General features: G+C 58.4%; 1 protein-coding gene across 1 annotated transcript; it reads left to right on the top strand.

Moving 5' to 3' along the window:
• Positions 1–111: 111 nt before the first annotated feature.
• On the top strand, positions 112–9,745 carry NSFL1C (NSFL1 cofactor). Its single transcript, XM_064167678.1, has 9 exons — positions 112–260; positions 995–1,092; positions 2,679–2,753; positions 3,772–3,937; positions 4,939–5,031; positions 5,649–5,758; positions 6,606–6,743; positions 7,119–7,283; positions 9,344–9,745. The coding sequence occupies exons 1-9, from the start codon at positions 159–161 to the stop codon at positions 9,504–9,506; spliced, it is 1,110 nt and encodes a 369-aa protein (XP_064023748.1). The 5' UTR covers positions 112–158; the 3' UTR covers positions 9,507–9,745.
• The last annotated feature ends 6,500 nt before the right edge of the window (positions 9,746–16,245 follow it).

Genomic DNA, 16,245 nt, shown 5'->3' on the forward strand with positions numbered 1-16,245 from the left:
GCTCCCGCCCGGGGCTCGGCGCTGCCGGGCCGCACGTCGCACCTCCGCGCCGCCAGGGGGCGCTGCCCCGGCCGTGTTCCCCGCCGGGCGGCTCCGGCGGCGCACCGGGGCGGGGCGGAGCGGAGCCCGGCGCGGTTTGGGCGCTGCACCGCGGCGAGATGGCGGACAGGGAGGAGGCGCTGCGGGAGTTCGTGGCCGTGACCGGCGTCGAGGAGGAGCGGGCGCGCTTCTTCCTGGAGTCCGCCGGCTGGGACCTCCAGGTATCCCCGCCGCTGCCCCGGGCCGGCCCCGTCTCTGGCGGCAGCAGCGCGGCCCCAGGCCAGCGCCGGGCTCTGGCGGCCGCCGCCGTTGCGGGGGAAGCGCTGAGCCGGGAGCTCGGTTTGCCGAAGGCTCAGGCCTCGCCCGGAGGCTGCTCCTCAGTCCCGTCGGCGGGCTGCGAAGGTCGGGCTCAGGCGGTGCCTGGGGGCCGAAGCCTGCCCCGGTTCTCGTTCATTGGAGTGTGGCTAATTCCCAGCACGGGGCCCGGAGCCGCGGGGGGTTGGGTTTGCCTGGAGTGCGGAGGAGGTGTGGGTGCTCCGCTGCTCATGCTGTCCGCAGCAGCCCCGGGTTCAGGAGGCTGTGAACTGCCTCCGTCTCCCATCCCCTCCAGCTGTCTGCCTGCCGTAACCTGCGCGGGGGGCTCAAGGGCAGCAGTTCCAAAGCGGTGCTTTGGCATGACCCCTCCAGAAACGCTGCAGAGGAGCCACCTCCCGCTGGGGAAGCTGCCCTGGCAGGGCTGAGTCTCCTCCACAACCAAGCCAAACACGAGAAGCTGGCAAAGGCTCTTCCTTCCTCTGACCTCCAAAGGCAGAACCGCAGGAAGCACCTCTGGTGTTGATGTGCCTTAGAAGGTCCAACCCGACAGCAGCCTCGGCTCTGGTGCCTGTGTGTGAGCTGGTCATGGATGTGGAATGTTTGCTGCCCTCCTGAAAAGCTCCTGGGTGTTCCCTTCCAGATTGCACTTGCCAGTTTCTACGAGGACGGGGGTGATGAGGACATTCTGACTCTTCCCCAGCCAACACCCAGCTCCATATCCAGAGGCACTGCAGCCAGGTGAGGAGGAAGCCTCAGCATGGGCTGAGCTGCTCAGCACAGCAGCTTGTAAACCCCAGAGGGAAGCTGCCAGCGTGGTGCATGTTGAGTGTCAGCAGATGGAGGCCTGCATCCAGACCTGCTTCACCTCACGTGGGGCTCCAGAGAGTGTGACGAAGCTCAGTGTTTAGCCAGGGCAAGCACAGGTGGCATTGCACAGCTGAGCCAAAGAGCAGCCAGGAAAGCTTGCCTGAGTGCTCAGAGAGAGCCTGATTTGACTCTGGAGGTCAGAGGAGAGGTTGGTGATGCTTTCAGCTGAGCAGAGCTGTGTCTCCCCAGGAAACTGTTCTGGTTGTGTGTGAGAGCTGACCTGATCTGGTCATGGAATCACAGAGTGGGTTGGAAGGGACCTCCAAAGCTCATCCAGTTCAACTCCCCTGCAGACAGCAGGGACATCCTCCCCTACAGCAGCTTGCTCACAGCCTTCTGCAGCCTCACCTGGAGCAGCTCCAGCCATGGGGCCTCAGCTCCCTCCCTGGGCAACCTGCTGCAGTGCTCCAGCAGCCTCCTGCTGCACAACTTGTTCCTCACCTCCACTCTCAAGCTGCTCTGCTCTCATTTCAAACCACTGCCCTCAGCCTGTCCCTGCAGCCCTTTGGGAGCAGTCCCTCTGCAGCCTGCTTGTAGCCCCTGCAGGTCCTGGCAGGCTGCTCTGAGCTCTGCCTGCAGCCTTCTCTCCTGCAAGCTGCACACCCCCAGCTCCCTCAGCCAGGCCTCATAGCAGAGCTGCTCCAACCCCTGAGCATCTTCATGCCCTTCTCCAGACCCTCTCCATCAGGTCCATGTCCTTCCTGTGCTGAGGGCTCCAGAGCTGGCCCCAGCCCTGCAGGTGAGGTCTCAGCAGAGCAGAGGAGCAGGATCCCCTCCCTCCAGCTCTGCCCACACTGCTTTGGGTGCAGTTCAGGCTGCCCTTGGCCTCTGGGCAGCAAGCTCACAGTGTCTGCTCCTGCCCAGCTTCTCAGCCACCAGCACTCCCAAGCCCTTCTTTGCAGGGCAGTTTGGAAAAGGAAGCTAAGTTTTGCTTCACCAAATCCCTGTGCAGTAGGAAGATGCTGTGCAGCTGGGGAGAGAAGGGGTCAGTGGTGTGCAGCTGGGGAGGGGAAGCTGTTCCTGGCTGTACCTGGAAGTGCTCTCAGACCCCAGTGAAGCAGAGCTCAGTTTGGTTCAGCTCACAGCCTGGGCAGTAAAACAAGACAGGCAGGATCTGGGGGCTGGACTGTCCCAGGGCCTGGAGGGAGCCTTGGAAGAGACACCAAAATCCAGTCCAGGAGCACAGGATGTGGCTGGAGGCTCATTTCTGGGGCTGCAGTCACCACCTCGACCCTCCCCTTTTGCACCTGCTCTTGCTGGGGGGGTGCAGCTGGCAGGGAGCCCCAGGAGCTTGGTTCAGCCCTCAGCTGCAGCAGTGCTGACCTGTTCACTTGCCACAGTGATGAGCCAGACCCTAGAAAGCAATCCAGGGTCCTCCAGAGTGCTGTGTTGAGGAGCTGTAGCTTCTGTGGTTGCAGTGTGTGGTGAGGCTGAGGTTCTCCAGTTGCCTTTTGCAGTGACCACAGAGTAACGTCCTTCAGAGACCTTGTTCATGCACAGGAGGAGGATGATGAAGAGGAGGAGGGACAGAGGTAAGTGTTCACTCAACGACTTCAAACCCTTCTGTCTTGGCTTGGCACTTGTGGGCAGGGCAGGGGCTTTGTTGGGTGGATCATGGAGCCCAGCTCTGCCCCAGAGCACCACCAAGCCATGGCCCTCAGCACCACAGCTCCAGGGCTTTTGAAACCTCTCCAGGGGTGAGGATTCCACCACTGCCCTGGGCAGCCTGGGCCAGGCCTGGACAACCTTCAAGGGGAAGAAATTGTTCCTCATGGCCAACCTAAACCTCCCTTGGGACAACCTGAGGCCATTTCCTCACTTTGCCTTGTCCTTTCCTGGCGTTTGAGCCCTTTCAGGCTGGATTCTCTCTCTCTTGCTAGCTCTGAGTGGGTTATTATCACTTTATTGATCAGTGACTGGCAGCAAATGAAAGTCTCAGCAGACCAAGAACCTGGAAATGGCTGCAGCAGGAGGTCCTGGTCTCCTGCTTGTAGCTAATTTTGGTAGCTCCAAGCTGCAGAGAAATCAGCACAACCCTGATACAAAACCTGCTGGATCATAAAATGATTTAGGTTGGAAAGGACCTCAAAGCTCAGCCAGTTCCAACCCTCTGCCACAGGCAGGGCCATCTCCCACTAGAACAGGCTGCTCAAGGCCTCATCCAGCCTGGTGCTGAACACCTCCAGGGAGGTTGTGGAGCACAGAATCACCCAATGGGATCTTTGATCCCATTGGGTGATTCTGTGCTTCACAACCTCCCTGGGCACCCTGAGCCAATGTCTCGCCACAGAACCCTTTGCTAACATCCACTTTCAGTCTCCCCTTTGCCAGTTCAAATCCATTCCTCCTCCTCCTGTCATTACAACCCCTTGCCAATAGTCCCTCCCCAGCCTTCCTTTACCTCACTTCAGATCCTGGAAGGCCACTCCAAAGTCTCCTGCAAGCCTTCTCTTCTCCAGGCTAAAGACCCTAAAGCTCCTATCGCACACCTCCGCCGCAGAAGCACTGAACCAACCTGACCCTTTGCTGCTCTTTGCTTTCTGCTCTTAGGTTTTATGCTGGTGGCTCAGAGAGAAGTGGGCAGCAGATTGTTGGTCCTCCAAGGAAGAAGAGTCCCAATGAGTTGGTGGAGGATCTGTTCAAGGGGGCCAAGGAGCACGGGGCAGTGGCGGTGGATCGGACGGCCAAGAGCGGCGGTGAGAGCAGCAAGCCCAAGGTGAGGACAGAGATCATAGAATGGTTTAGGTTGGAAGGGACCTCGAAGTTATCATCTAGTTCCAACCCCCCTGCCATAGCCAGGGACACCTCAGGTTGCTCAAGACCTTATCCCAGCCTGGCCTTGAACATCTCCTGGGGGGTTGTAGAGCACAGAATCACCCAATGTGATCTTTGACCACATTGAGTGATTCTGTGCTCCACAACTCCCCTGGGCAACCTGTGCCAGTCTCATCCTCACTGCAAAGATCTTCTCCCTGCTTCATTTGGGGCTCACATCCTGACAGCTGCTTGGATCTGTGGAGGCCTGGAATGATTTTAAGAGGATAGTTGAGTCTGGACTCATGGAATCTCAGCATGATGGAAGTAGGAAGGGGACCTCTGGAGATCATAGAATGACAGAAGGGCAGTTTGGAAGGGACCTCAGAGACCTTTCTGACCTGGGTCATCCCATTCCAAACCCCCTGCTAAAGCAGGGCACCCACAGTAGTTTGTCCAGGGTCACAGTGGCCAGGGAGGGTTGGAAGCTCTCCAGTGGAGTCTCCACAACCTCTCTGGGCAGCCTGCTCCAAGGCTCTGCACCCTCACACCAAAGCAGTTTCTGCTGTTCAGATGGAGCCTCCTGGCTCCCAGTTTGTGTCCCTGTGAGGTCTCAGCAGAGCAGAGGAGCAGGATCCCTTCTCTCCAGCTCTGCCCACACTGCTCTGGGTGCAGCCCAGGCTGCCCTTGGCCTCCTGGGCTGCCAGTGCCTATTGCTGCCTCCTGCCCAGCTTCTCACTCACCAGCACCCCCAAGTCCTTCTCTGCAGGGCTGCTCTCAACCTCAGCATCCCCCAGCCTGGACTGATACCTGGGATTGCCCCAACCTAGGTGCAGGACCTTACACTTTGCCTTACTGAACCTCATGAGATTGACCTCAGCTCACCTCTGCAGCCTGTCCAGGTCCTTCTGGATGTCTCTGATCCCATCTCAGCCTTCAGACTTGGTCTGTTCTCTCTTGCAGCCCTTTGCAGGAGGTGGCTATCGCCTTGGGGCCACTCCAGAGGAGGAGTCTGCATACGTGGCAGGGGAGAGGAGGCAGAACTCTGCCCAGGATGTGAGTATCTCTGCTCTGGCTTGCAGATAACCACCCAAGGGATTCCTCTGCTGTAGCTACACAGCCTGAGTGAGCCCAGGAGGGGAAGCTTGATAGAAATTCATCAGGGCAGGAGAAGGGTAAATCCTGCTTCCCGTGGGATCCTGGATCAGGAAGGATTTGCTGCTTGGCTCTTCCCCCAGCACTTCCCTCAGTAGCTTTCTGATTAAGATTCTGAGCTTGCCTGAGAAGTGCAGGTTGTGAAAACACAGAAGTGCAGGGAGCAGGAGAGGCTTAACTCTTCTTCAGCCACTGCAGAGGTGTGGAGCTCACAGCACCCAGGCAAGAGCCTCTGCTGCTTGCTTCAGCAGCAAATTCCCACCTAGGCCCTGCTGGCAGCTTGGTTTGGGTTCCTTGCCTGGCACAATTAGAGCTCTTCAACTCCAAAAGGAGTCTGTGGTGCCATCTTCTTGCAATGTCCACTACCTAGCCAAGGCTTTGAGTTTTTCCTTCAACCCAAAAGAACCTGGCTGGAATATTTTCTGCACCTTGGAATTCCTCTCCCAGACAGGAACCTTTTGTGTTTCCTTCCCCCATTGCATCTGAGGCTGATTGTGGTTTTTGGGGGGCTGCTGCAGGTTCATGTTGTCCTGAAGCTCTGGAAGAGTGGATTCAGCCTGGACAGTGGAGAACTGAGGAGCTACCAAGATCCTTCCAATGCCCAGTTCCTTGATGACATCCGCAGGGGGTAGGTAGTGAGAGGGGAGAGAAGGAAAAGTTGAGTGTGTTTGGAATCCAGGATGGTTTGGTGAGATGCTGGGAACAGGTTGCCCAGGGAGGTTGTGGAGCACAGAAGCACAGAATGTGATCAAAGATGCTGGAGAGTATCCAGAGCAGGGCCAGGAGGATGCTCAGAGGGCTGCAGCAGCTCTGCTGTGAGCACAGACTGAAAGAGTTGGGGCTGTGCAGGCTGGAGAAGAGGAGGCTCCCAGGGGACCTTCTTGTGGCCTGCCAGGATCTGAAGGGGGCCTAAAGAAAAGCTGGGGAGGGACTTTTTAGGCTGTGAGGGAGTGCCAGGAGTGGGGGGAATGGAACAAAGCAGTAGGTGGGGAGAGTGAGGCTGGAGGTGAGGAGGAAGTTGTTGAGCAGGAGAGTGGTGAGAGCCTGGCAGGAGTTGCCCAGGGAGGTGGTTGAGGCCCCATGGCTGGAGGTGTTTGAGGCCAGGCTGGCTGAGGCTGTGTGCAGCCTGCTCTAGGGTAGGGTGTCCCTGGGCATGGCAGGGGGGTTGGGACTGGCTGCTCCTTGTGGTCCCTTCCAACCCTGACTGATTCTATGGTTCTGTGGAGTGGGCTTGGTGTGTGTGGGGCTTGGAGAGTTCGATGTGAATCAGCTTTCACATTTGGGCTGAGAACTGCTGCTGGCATCATTGGTGAGGGCCAGGGAAGTGTCACCTTCACTCTGGGCCTGGCAGCCGGGAGGTGACCTCTGCCCTCTTCCCCGAGTGCCTGCAGTTCCAGAGCTCCTTGCCTGCTGTTTCCTCCCTGCTTTCCTGGCTGCCTGCCCCAGGCAGCTGCCTCAGGCCCGTGTCTCTGCAGGGAGGTGCCCGCGGAGCTGCGCCGGCTGGCGCGGGGAGGGCAGGTGAACCTGGACATGGAGGATCACCGCGACGAGGACTACGTCAAGCCAAAAAGTGTCTTCAGAGCCTTCACTGGGGAAGGCCAGAAGCTGGGCAGGTGAGGAGGAGGCTGAGCTGCTTTGCTCTGGGTGTGGGGGGGGTGAGTCAGTTGAGAGCTTGGGTTCATCTTGCTGAAGAAGAAGCTCATAGCTGTGCGCTGTTGCTCCAAGAGGGGAGGTGAAGCTTGAGCTGGCTCAGCTTTGCCGTGGCAGGAGGAGTCCTGCTTTGGAACCACCGTGGTGTGGCAGGTAGAAGCAGTGCTGCCAGGGGAGCTGCCCCTGGTGCTCCAGATGAGCTTTTGCTGACTCCTAAATGCTCATTTTCAGCTTCCACTGCTGGCTCTTGACTGGCAGCCCTGAGCAGTGTGGCCTTTCTGGCACCCAGGAGTGTCCTTTGGTTTCTGACAGCTCCCTTTGTGTCTCCTCCTTCTCAGCACTGCCCCCCAGGTGATGGGCACCAGCTCTCCAGCCCAGCAGGCAGAGAATGAGGCCAAAGCCAGCTCTGCCATTGCCATCGACGAGTCAGAGCCTGTCACCAACATCCAGATCCGGCTGGCGGACGGCGGGAGGCTGGTCCAGAAGTTCAACCACCACCACAGGTACCAGCACAGCAGGGCAGGGCTGCAGGCACAGCAGGGCAGGGCTGCAGGCACAGCAGAGGTAGTGAACCCTGCCCCTCAGCACCACAGCTCCAGGCTTTGAAACCCCTCCAGGGATGGGGCCTGCTCCACTGCCCTGGGCAGCCTGGATCAGGCCTGGACATCCCTCAAGGGGAGGAAATTGTTCCTCATGGCAAATCTGAACCTCCCCTGGAGCAGCCTGAGGCCATTTCCTCTTGTCCTGCTGCTTCTTTCTTGGGAGAAGAGCCCAAGCCCCACCTGGCTCCAGCCTTCTTTCAGGGAGCTGCAGGGAGCAATGAGCTCTCCCCTCAGCCTCCTCTTCTGCAGGCTGCACACCCCCAGCTGCTCCTCCCCAGCCCTGTTCTCCAGACCCTTCCCCAGCTTCATTGCCCTTCTCTGGATCTGCTCCACTCAGCATCCTTCTTGGAGTGAGGGGTCCAAAACTGCCCCCAGGACTCGAGGTGTGGCCTCCCCAGTGCCCAGTCCAGGGGCCTGTCTGGTTCATCTTCGGTTCATTGTCAGCACCCACAGCTCCTTTTCCACCAGGCAGTTTCCAGCCACCCTGCCCCTAGTCTGGGACATTCGTGGGGCTGTTGTGATCCAAGCCCAGGACCTGGCTCTTGGCCTTGTTGAATCTCATGCAGTTGGCCTGATCCCTCTGTACATCCTCCCACCCCTCCAGCATCCCACCCAGCTTGGTATTGTCTGCCAACTTACTGAGGGTGCCTCAGTCCCCTTGGCCAGAGCATTGACGATGTTGAAGGTACTATAGGAAGGGGGAATTGGAACCAGAAAATGAGTCAGGGTTGGAAGGGAGCACAAGGATCAGCCAGTTCCAACCCCCTGCCATGCCCAGGGGCACCTCACACTAGATCAGGCTGGCCACAGCCTCAGCCAGCCTGGCCTTAAACATCTCCAGGCATGAGGCTTCCACCACCTCCCTGGGCAACCCATTTCAGGCTCTCACCACTCTCCTGCTCAACAACTTCCTCCTCACCTCCAGGCTGAATCTCCCCCCCTCCAGCTTTGTTCCATCCCCCCCAGTCCTATCTCTACCAGACAGCCTAAAAAGTCCCTCCCCACCTTTCTTGTAGGGAATTTGGGTTAAAGACAGCCAATAACAGGATGGCTTTGGTCAGGCACTGGCACAGGCTGCCCAGGGAGGTGGTGGAGTCCCCATCCCTGGAGGTGTTCAAGAAACCTGTGGCCATGGCGGTGTTGGGTTGATGATTGGATTGGATGATCCTAGAGGGCTTCTCCAACCCACCCAGTGCCAACCCCAAGCAGCACTACAGGCTGGGGACAGAGTGGCTGAGAGCAGCCAGGCAGAGAGGGAGCTGGGGATGCTGGTAAAGAGTAGGTGAAGATGAGCCAGCAGTGTGCCCAGGTGGGCAGCAGAGCCAATGGCATTCTGGGCTGGCTCAGGAGCAGTGTGGGCAGCAGGACAAGGGAGGTTCTTCTGCCCCTGTGCTCAGGCCACCCCTGGAGTGCTGTGTCTAGTTCTGGGCTCCTCCATTGCAGAGAGATGTTGAGGTGCTGGAAGGTGTTTGGAGCAGGGCAGCAAGGCTGGGGAGGGGCCTGGAGCACAGCCCTGTGAGGAGAGGCTGAGGGAGCTGGGGGTGTGCAGCCTGCAGCAGAGGAGGCTCAGGGCAGAGCTCATTGCTGTCTGCAGCTGCTTGCAGGGAGGCTATAGCCAGGTGGGGTTGGGCTCTTCTGCTAGGCAGCCAGCACCAGAACAAGGGGACACAGCCTCAAGCTGTGGCAGGGCAGGTTCAGGCTGGATGTTGTTAGGAAGTTCCTGGCAGAGAGAGTGATTGGCATTGGAATGGGCTGCCCAGGGAGGTGGTGGAGTGGCTGTGGCTGGAGGTGTTGAAGCCAAGCCTGGCTGGGGCACTTAGTGCCATGGTCTGGTTGGTTGGGCAGGGCTGGGTGCTAGGTTGTGCTGGCTGAGCTTGGAGCTCTCTGCCAGCCTGGCTGATTGTATGAGGCTCTGATGCCCTCTGTGTGTCTGATGCCCTCTGTGTCTGATGCCCGGGCAGGATCCGTGACGTTCGCCTCTTCATAGTGGATGCCAGGCCAGCCATGGCTGCCACCAGCTTTGTCCTCATGACCACCTTCCCAAACAAAGAGCTGACTGATGAGAGCCAGACCCTGAAGGATGCCAACCTGCTCAACGCTGTCATCGTTCAACGACTGACATAAGGAACCCTCCTGGTGCCACACAGCTGCCCAGGGGCAGCTCAGGCTCCCATCTCCTCCTAGCTCTGGGTTCTTAGATCTTGGTTGGACTGGTTTTGGTTTGTTTCTCTTTAGTTCCATTTCCCATCAGGGTTTTGGGGTTGCTTTTTTTTCTTCCTGGTCTTTTTTTTTTGTGATGATGATGATGATGATGATGATCAGTGGACTTCAAAATAAATAAAGGAAAGGAATCCATTTTGGAAGGAGCTGCAGCTTCTTCTGCCACCAACTCTCCCAGGAGGGTGCAGTCACCTGTGGGGGTTGAGTTGCTGCACTCTGTAGAGGGGAGGAAGGTGAGGAAGCACCCAAGGAGCAGCTTCTCATCACAACCTTTGTGCTCTTCCCTCTCCTCCAGGGACTGCTGCAAAGCTTTCCCTTCATCTTCCCACACCAAACATCAGTCCTGTAAGGATGGATGAAGTGGTTGTCCTCTGAAACCATCCTGGGGCAGACCTTGGGAAGCAGCTGGGGAGAAGTGGGATGCAGGTTCAAGGCTTAACTCTTCCTGGCTTGCAGAAAACAAATTCTGCCTTTCCTTCCCTCAGCAGGGCTCTCAGGGGGGGTCACTGCAGTCTCCACCCTGCTCTCATGTGGTTTCCTCCAGACCTGCTACACTTCTAACTTGCTGTGGTCCTCAAAGTCTGCCAGGAAGGCACAGAGCTGGATCAGCTTGGAATGATGCAAAGGCAAAAGGAGTTTCTCTCTCTGGGAATCAAGAGGTGAATGATTGAGTTGATGAAAAACAGCTCTGGGGGAAAGGCTCTGATTGATTTCCTCTGCTCTGCTGAGGGCTGGCACAGCCAAACACCTGGAGCTCTGCAGCTTTGCTCTGTCCTGGTTTGGACTCAGATCTCCAAATCATTCCATGCTTTCAACAGAGGCCTCTGAGTGAATTTGTTACTCCTAAAACTGGTACCACTGGTGTGGAGCATCATACATAGCAGTTGCCATCTGGCACTGAGCACCAGCCCACAGCAAGTTTGCTTTCCTAGCCCTGGCCTTCAGAACACAGCCCTGAGCTGTGCTGATCCTGCAGGCTCAGGGGGAGCAGCACAGCCCCCAGAGCACAGCCCTGAGCTGTGCTGATCCTGCAGGCTCAGGGGGAGCAGCACAGCTCCCAGAGCACAGCCCTGAGCTGTGCTGATCCTGCAGGCTCAGGGGGAGCAGCACAGCTCCCTCAGCACAGCCCTGAGCTGTGCTGATCCTGCAGGCTCATGGGGGGCAGCACAGCTCCCAGAGCACAGCCCTGAGCTGTGCTGATCCTGCAGGCTCAGGGGGAGCAGCACAGGTCCCAGAGCACAGCCCTGAGCTGTGCTGATCCTGCAGGCTCAGGGGGAGCAGCACAGCTCCCAGAGCACAGCCCTGAGCTGTGCTGATCCTGCAGGCTCAGGGGGAGCAGCACAGCTCCCAGCTGAGAGAAGCAGGATTGCAAAGGGCTGGAGCAAGCTGTCTGCTTTCTTGTCTTAGTCATGCTGGAGCCCTGTGGCTGCTCTAAGTCCGTCCCTCTCAGTCCTCTGAAGCTTCCAGGTCCTCCCCTCCCTGTGAGGGAGAAGTGGGAGGTGATGGAGCAGGCCCAGCAGGCTGCACAGGTTCAGCCTGAGGAACTGGCTTGGCTGGCTCTGGTAATTCCGAAGTGCAGGAGGAGAGGGCAGCCCTCAGCAGAGCCGTTAGCAGAGCAGCTGCTGCAGCAGGAGCTGGAGGAGGAGGTCACTTTTTCACCACTCAGTGAGTATCCAATGTGCGCTGCAGGAAGTTTGTATCAATCACTCTGTAAGTTGCCATTGGAGCCCACAAACCAGGAAAGGAGTTGGGAGCCTTCCCAGCACCAGCTGCTGTGGGTCACACAATCACCTTGGCTGGAAAAGCCATTGGAGCTCATCCAGTCCAACCCTTCTTTTCCTCTGTCAAGGCTGGTGCTGAACCCTGGCCCTCAGCACCACATCTCTGCCTCTTTGAGACCCTTCCAGGGGTGGGGATTCAGCCACCTCCCTGGGCAGCCTCTGCCAGCCTTTGAGAACCCCTTCAGTAAAGAAGTTTCTTCTCCTGTCCAACTTAAACCTCCCCTGGCACAACTCGAGGCCATCTCCTCTTGCCCTGTGGCTCGTTCCTTGGGAGAAGAGCCCAATCCCAACCTGCCTCCAGCCTCCTTTCAGGCAGCTGCAGAGAGCCAGGAGGTCTCCCCTCAGCCTCCAGGATCCCCAAGGATTTTGCTGCGCAGGTTCTGCCTAGCAGTGAGAAGTTTCACATCCAAGTTTCCTTCCAGCTCTCTGGGTGCGATGGGAAGGTGCTAAACTGTTTTTTATCAGGCTTGGAGCTGTTTGCCGTGCCGGGAGCAGCAGGTTTTGCTGGAGCCAGAGGGTGGCAGTGCTGCCGTGGAGCTCTCCTCCTCCTTCACAGCTCTTGCTGGGAAACTCCACCAGCTGCTGGAGCTCCTGAGTCTGTCAGCCCCTCCGGGGTGCAGCTGCGGACTCCTTCCTCTGATTCTCCCTTTGGAGTTTTGGTTTGGTCAGCAGCGAGCAGCTCTTATCTCCTGGAGAGGGACCAGCTCTGCCTTGCTCCCAGGCTCCCTGGAGTGGGACACCAGGGTGGGATCAGCAACCCAGGCAGTGCTGCCTTCCTCTGGAGCTTCTACAACAGCCTCTGGGTTGAACTGGAAGCGGTGTAGATGTCATCTCCTGGGTCAAACTGGCTCCAGCTGGGAGCCTGCAGATGATCCCAAGCTGAGTGGTGCAATTGATAGGTGTGATAAACAGGATGGGAGCCATCCAGAGGGGCCTGAACAGGCTGCAGAGCTGCTCATGAGGATCAACAAGGCACAGTGTAAGGTCCTGTGCCTGGGTGCAGGTGTCTCAGCTGCAGAGCTGCTCATGAGGATCAACAAGGCACAGTGTAAGGTCCTGTGCCTGGGTGCAGGTGTCTCAGCTGCAGAGCTGCTCATGAGGATCAACAGGGCACAGTGTAAGGTCCTGGTCCTATGCCCAGGTGCAGGTGTCCCAACTCTCAGTCTGCTCCCATAGGGGAGGTTCTTCAGCCCTCTGATCATCTTCCTGGCCTCCTCTGGACCCACTCCAACAGTTTCCTGTCCTTCTGGTGCTGGATTATTGATCAGCTTTTGGTTTTCCAGTCTGTGAGCTGCAAATGCAGCTCTTAGCACCTGGAGAGTGAATGAGAGGCAAAGAGGCAGAGGATTAAGTGCTGAGCAGCACTTCCAAGGGTGCCTTGTGCATGTCCAGGGGGAGCTGTGTGTGCTGAGTGGGCACAAAGCAGCCAAGAGGAAAGAAGAAATCAGAGTTTTGTTACTTCCTTCTGAGTCTCCTCCTCCCCTTTGGGTGGGCAGAGAGGGGTTTGCTTTCTCACAGAGATGTGGGTGCAGATGATGCTGGTGGGGGGCAGGGATTTGGCTCCCACTGTGCTGGCTGAGGTCCAGCCTGAGTGCTGCTCCTTAGCTGGGATGTCAGGGAGATAGCAGTGAGGAGAGGCTGCCACTGAGTCACATCTTCTGCAGCTCAGGAACCCAGTTCTGACTCAGCCTGGGAAATGCAGGGAGGTCAGAGTAACCCCCAGGGGACAAGGCAGAGCCCAGCTGAGGGTGATGCATTTCAGTGATGGTGGTGGGCAGCTCAGCTCCGAGGGACAGGGAGATAGGGGAGAGAGTGCTGGGACCAGCTCTGGGCAGCTCCAGAGGGACAGGGAGATAGTGGAGAGCAGAGGTTGCAAAGCTGCCGAGGGGCCTGGAGCAGCTCTGTGAGGAGCAAAGGCTGAGAGCCCTGGGGCTGAGAGCCTGCAGAAGAGCAGCCCCAGAGGGGAGCTGAGCAATGCTCAGCAAGAGCTGAAGGAGCTGTGAGGGGCAAGAGGCTGGGGCCAGGCTCCTGTCAGTGGTGCCCAGGGCCAGGCCAAGGGGCAGAGGGCACAGACTGGAAGCCAGGAGGTTCCCTGAGGAGAAACTTGTTTGGTGTGAGGGTGCAGAGCCCTGGAGCAGACTGCCCAGAGAGGCTGTGGAGTCTCCTTGTGTGCAGAGCTTCCAAGGCCAGCTGGGCAGTGTGCTGCTGGGCAGGCTGCTGGGGGTGCCCTGCTTTAGCAGGGGGTGGCCTGGATAATCCCCAGAGGTCACTTCCAACCCCTCCATGCTGGGATTCTGGGATTCTGTTTGCTGCTGGGATGGGAAAGTGCTCAGCCTGCTCCTGCTGCCTGCAGAGGTGCTGTGAGATGGGAAATGTTCCCTCACTGCCTCCACCTCCTGCCCTGCTCTGTCCTCAGTCCCTTGCAGCTTAGGTGCTTGTGTTGCCCTTGGCTGGGCAGTGAGACACCAGCATGGGTTAAGGCTGCCAGTGGCAGTCAGCAACCTGGAGAGCAAGAAGAGACTTCTGCCTGTGGTCTTGTGCTGCACAGAAGTTCAGCCTTGGAGGCTGAAGGGCCTGGAACACAAACCCTGTGAGGAGAGGCTGAGGGAGCTGGGAGTGTGCAGCCTGCAGCAGAGGAGGCTCAGGGCAGAGCTCATTGCTGTCTGCAGCTGCCTGCAGGGAGGCTGTAGCCAGGTGGGGTTGGGCTCTGCTGCCAGGCAAGCAGCAACAGAACAAGGGGACACAGCCTCAAGCTGTGCCAGGGCAGGTTCAGGCTGGATGTTAGGAGGAAGCTGTTGGCAGAGAGAGTGATTGGCATTGGAATGGGCTGCCCAGGGAGGTGGTGGAGTCGCTGTCCCTGGAGGTGTTCAAGAAGGGACTGGATGAGGCACTCAGTGCCATGGTCTGGTTGACTGGACAGGGCTGGGGGATAGGTTGGCCTGGATGATCTTGGAGGTCTCTTCCAACCTGGTTGATTCTGTGATTCTATGATCTAGCTGGAGAAGCCTGCTCCAAAGAGCTGCCCTGGTGGGACTGGAGGTGCCAGGCAGACGCTCAGTGGGCACAGCAGTGCAGTCCCCACCCCTCCCACCCTTGCCAGCCTTTCTCTGTGTGCCTTCTGTCCTCTGGAGCTGCTTTCCCTCCCCTCCCCCCGGGCTTTGCCAAGTGCTGGCAGTGGGGATGGGCACCGCTGCCTCTGGAGCTCGGCTGCTCCCACACAGCCAGAGCTGAGTAACAGGCTCCCCCTGCCTGCAAAGGAGGAGTGCTGTGGGGCAGCGATGCCACGGCTGCTGGGCTCCACGGGAGGCAAAAGCTCGGAGAAAAGCACCGTGTGAGGGCTGCAGAGCTGCGGGAGCTCTCTCAGGAGCCCACGGGCTACAGGGGGTTGCTAATTGCAGGTCTCGTTTCAGAGAGGAAGGAAAAAGCCTCCCACACCTCCTGCTCCACGGGGACAGAGTCCTGGCCCAGGGCACCACCAACACCTCGCAGCCATCGAGGAGAGGGTAAAGGAGCAGGAGGCTTCCATAGCCCAAATGAAGGAGACAGAGTCTGGATCCTCCTCTTCCTGGACTGCTTTGGGAGCTACAGGAGAGAGCCCTGGGACCAGCTCTGGGCAGCTCAGCTCCAGGGACAGGGAGATGGTGGAGAGAGCCCTGGGACCAGCTCTGGGCAGCTCAGCTCCAGGGACAGGGAGATGGTGGAGAGAGCCCTGGGACCAGCTCTGGGCAGCTCAGCTCCAGGGAGAGGTTGCTACTGGAGGGAGTCTGGGAATGGCCCAAGGCAAGAACCAGCCTAGTGGAGAGAGTCCAGAGGAGGCTGCAAAGCTGCTGAGGGGCCTGGAGCAGCTCTGTGAAGAGCAAAGGCTGAGAGCCTGCAGAGGAGCAGCCCCAGAGGGGAGCTGCTCAGTGCTGATCCAGAGCTGCTGCTCCTGCTGCCCCCTCACCAGCTGCTCCAGACACTGCTCTCTCCCACTGTTGCTCTGCAGCTGCTGGGTGCTGAGGCAGGAGTCCTGGGGTGGCTTAACCAGTGGTGTGGAGCTCAGGCAGAGGACTTCTCCACACCTCCAAGATCTCAGTGTGGCACCAGCCCTGGGATGGGGGAGAAAGTTCTGGATCCATCCTGACCTTTGGATAGCACCAAGTTTCCCTGCAGAGATCCTGGCAGCTGCTGCCCCAAGCCTTTGAGCCTTGCCAGGCTTCCTGCCTTCATGGGCATGCTCTGGCCACATTCCTCCCTCAGGCCTGGTCCTTTCCTCTCCATCAGCTCCCCATGGGGCTCCACAGGTGTTGTACCTTCACTTGGCAAACCTCCATCCAGCTCTGCTCTCTGCCTGTGGTGCACTCTTTGATGGACAAGGCAGCTTCTTCCTCACCATAGCTGAGGAAGACTCTGTTTCCCCAGCCTGTGCTGCAGGGTGGCTGAACCAGTGGTGCAGGGTGAGGAGCCCTGTGCTGCAGGGTGGGGAAGCAGAGTCTTCCTCAGCTATGGTGAGGAAGAAGCTGCCTTGGTGCAACTGGAGGTCATTCCCTCTTCTCCTGTTGCTTGTTCCTTGGGAGCAGAGCCCAACCCCCAGCTGGTTCCAGCCTCCTTTCAGGGAGCTGTAGAGAGCCAGAGGTCTCCCCTCAGCCTCCTGCTCTCCAAATGCTCTCCTGCCTGGACACCATCTTCTGCAGCCATGCTCTGAGGTGCTCACCAAGATTCATGGCTTGGGAGGAGCCCTCAAGCTCTTCTACCTCCAACCTCCTGCCAGGGACAGGGACACCTCCCACCAGCCCAAGTTGTTCAGGGTCTCATCCAACCTGGCCTTGAACACGTCCAGGGAGGGAGCAACCACAACCTGCCTGAGCAACCTTGTGCCAGTG

This window comes from Pogoniulus pusillus, chromosome 29 (genome assembly GCF_015220805.1).
Source record: "Pogoniulus pusillus isolate bPogPus1 chromosome 29, bPogPus1.pri, whole genome shotgun sequence".
NCBI lineage: Eukaryota > Metazoa > Chordata > Aves > Piciformes > Lybiidae > Pogoniulus > Pogoniulus pusillus.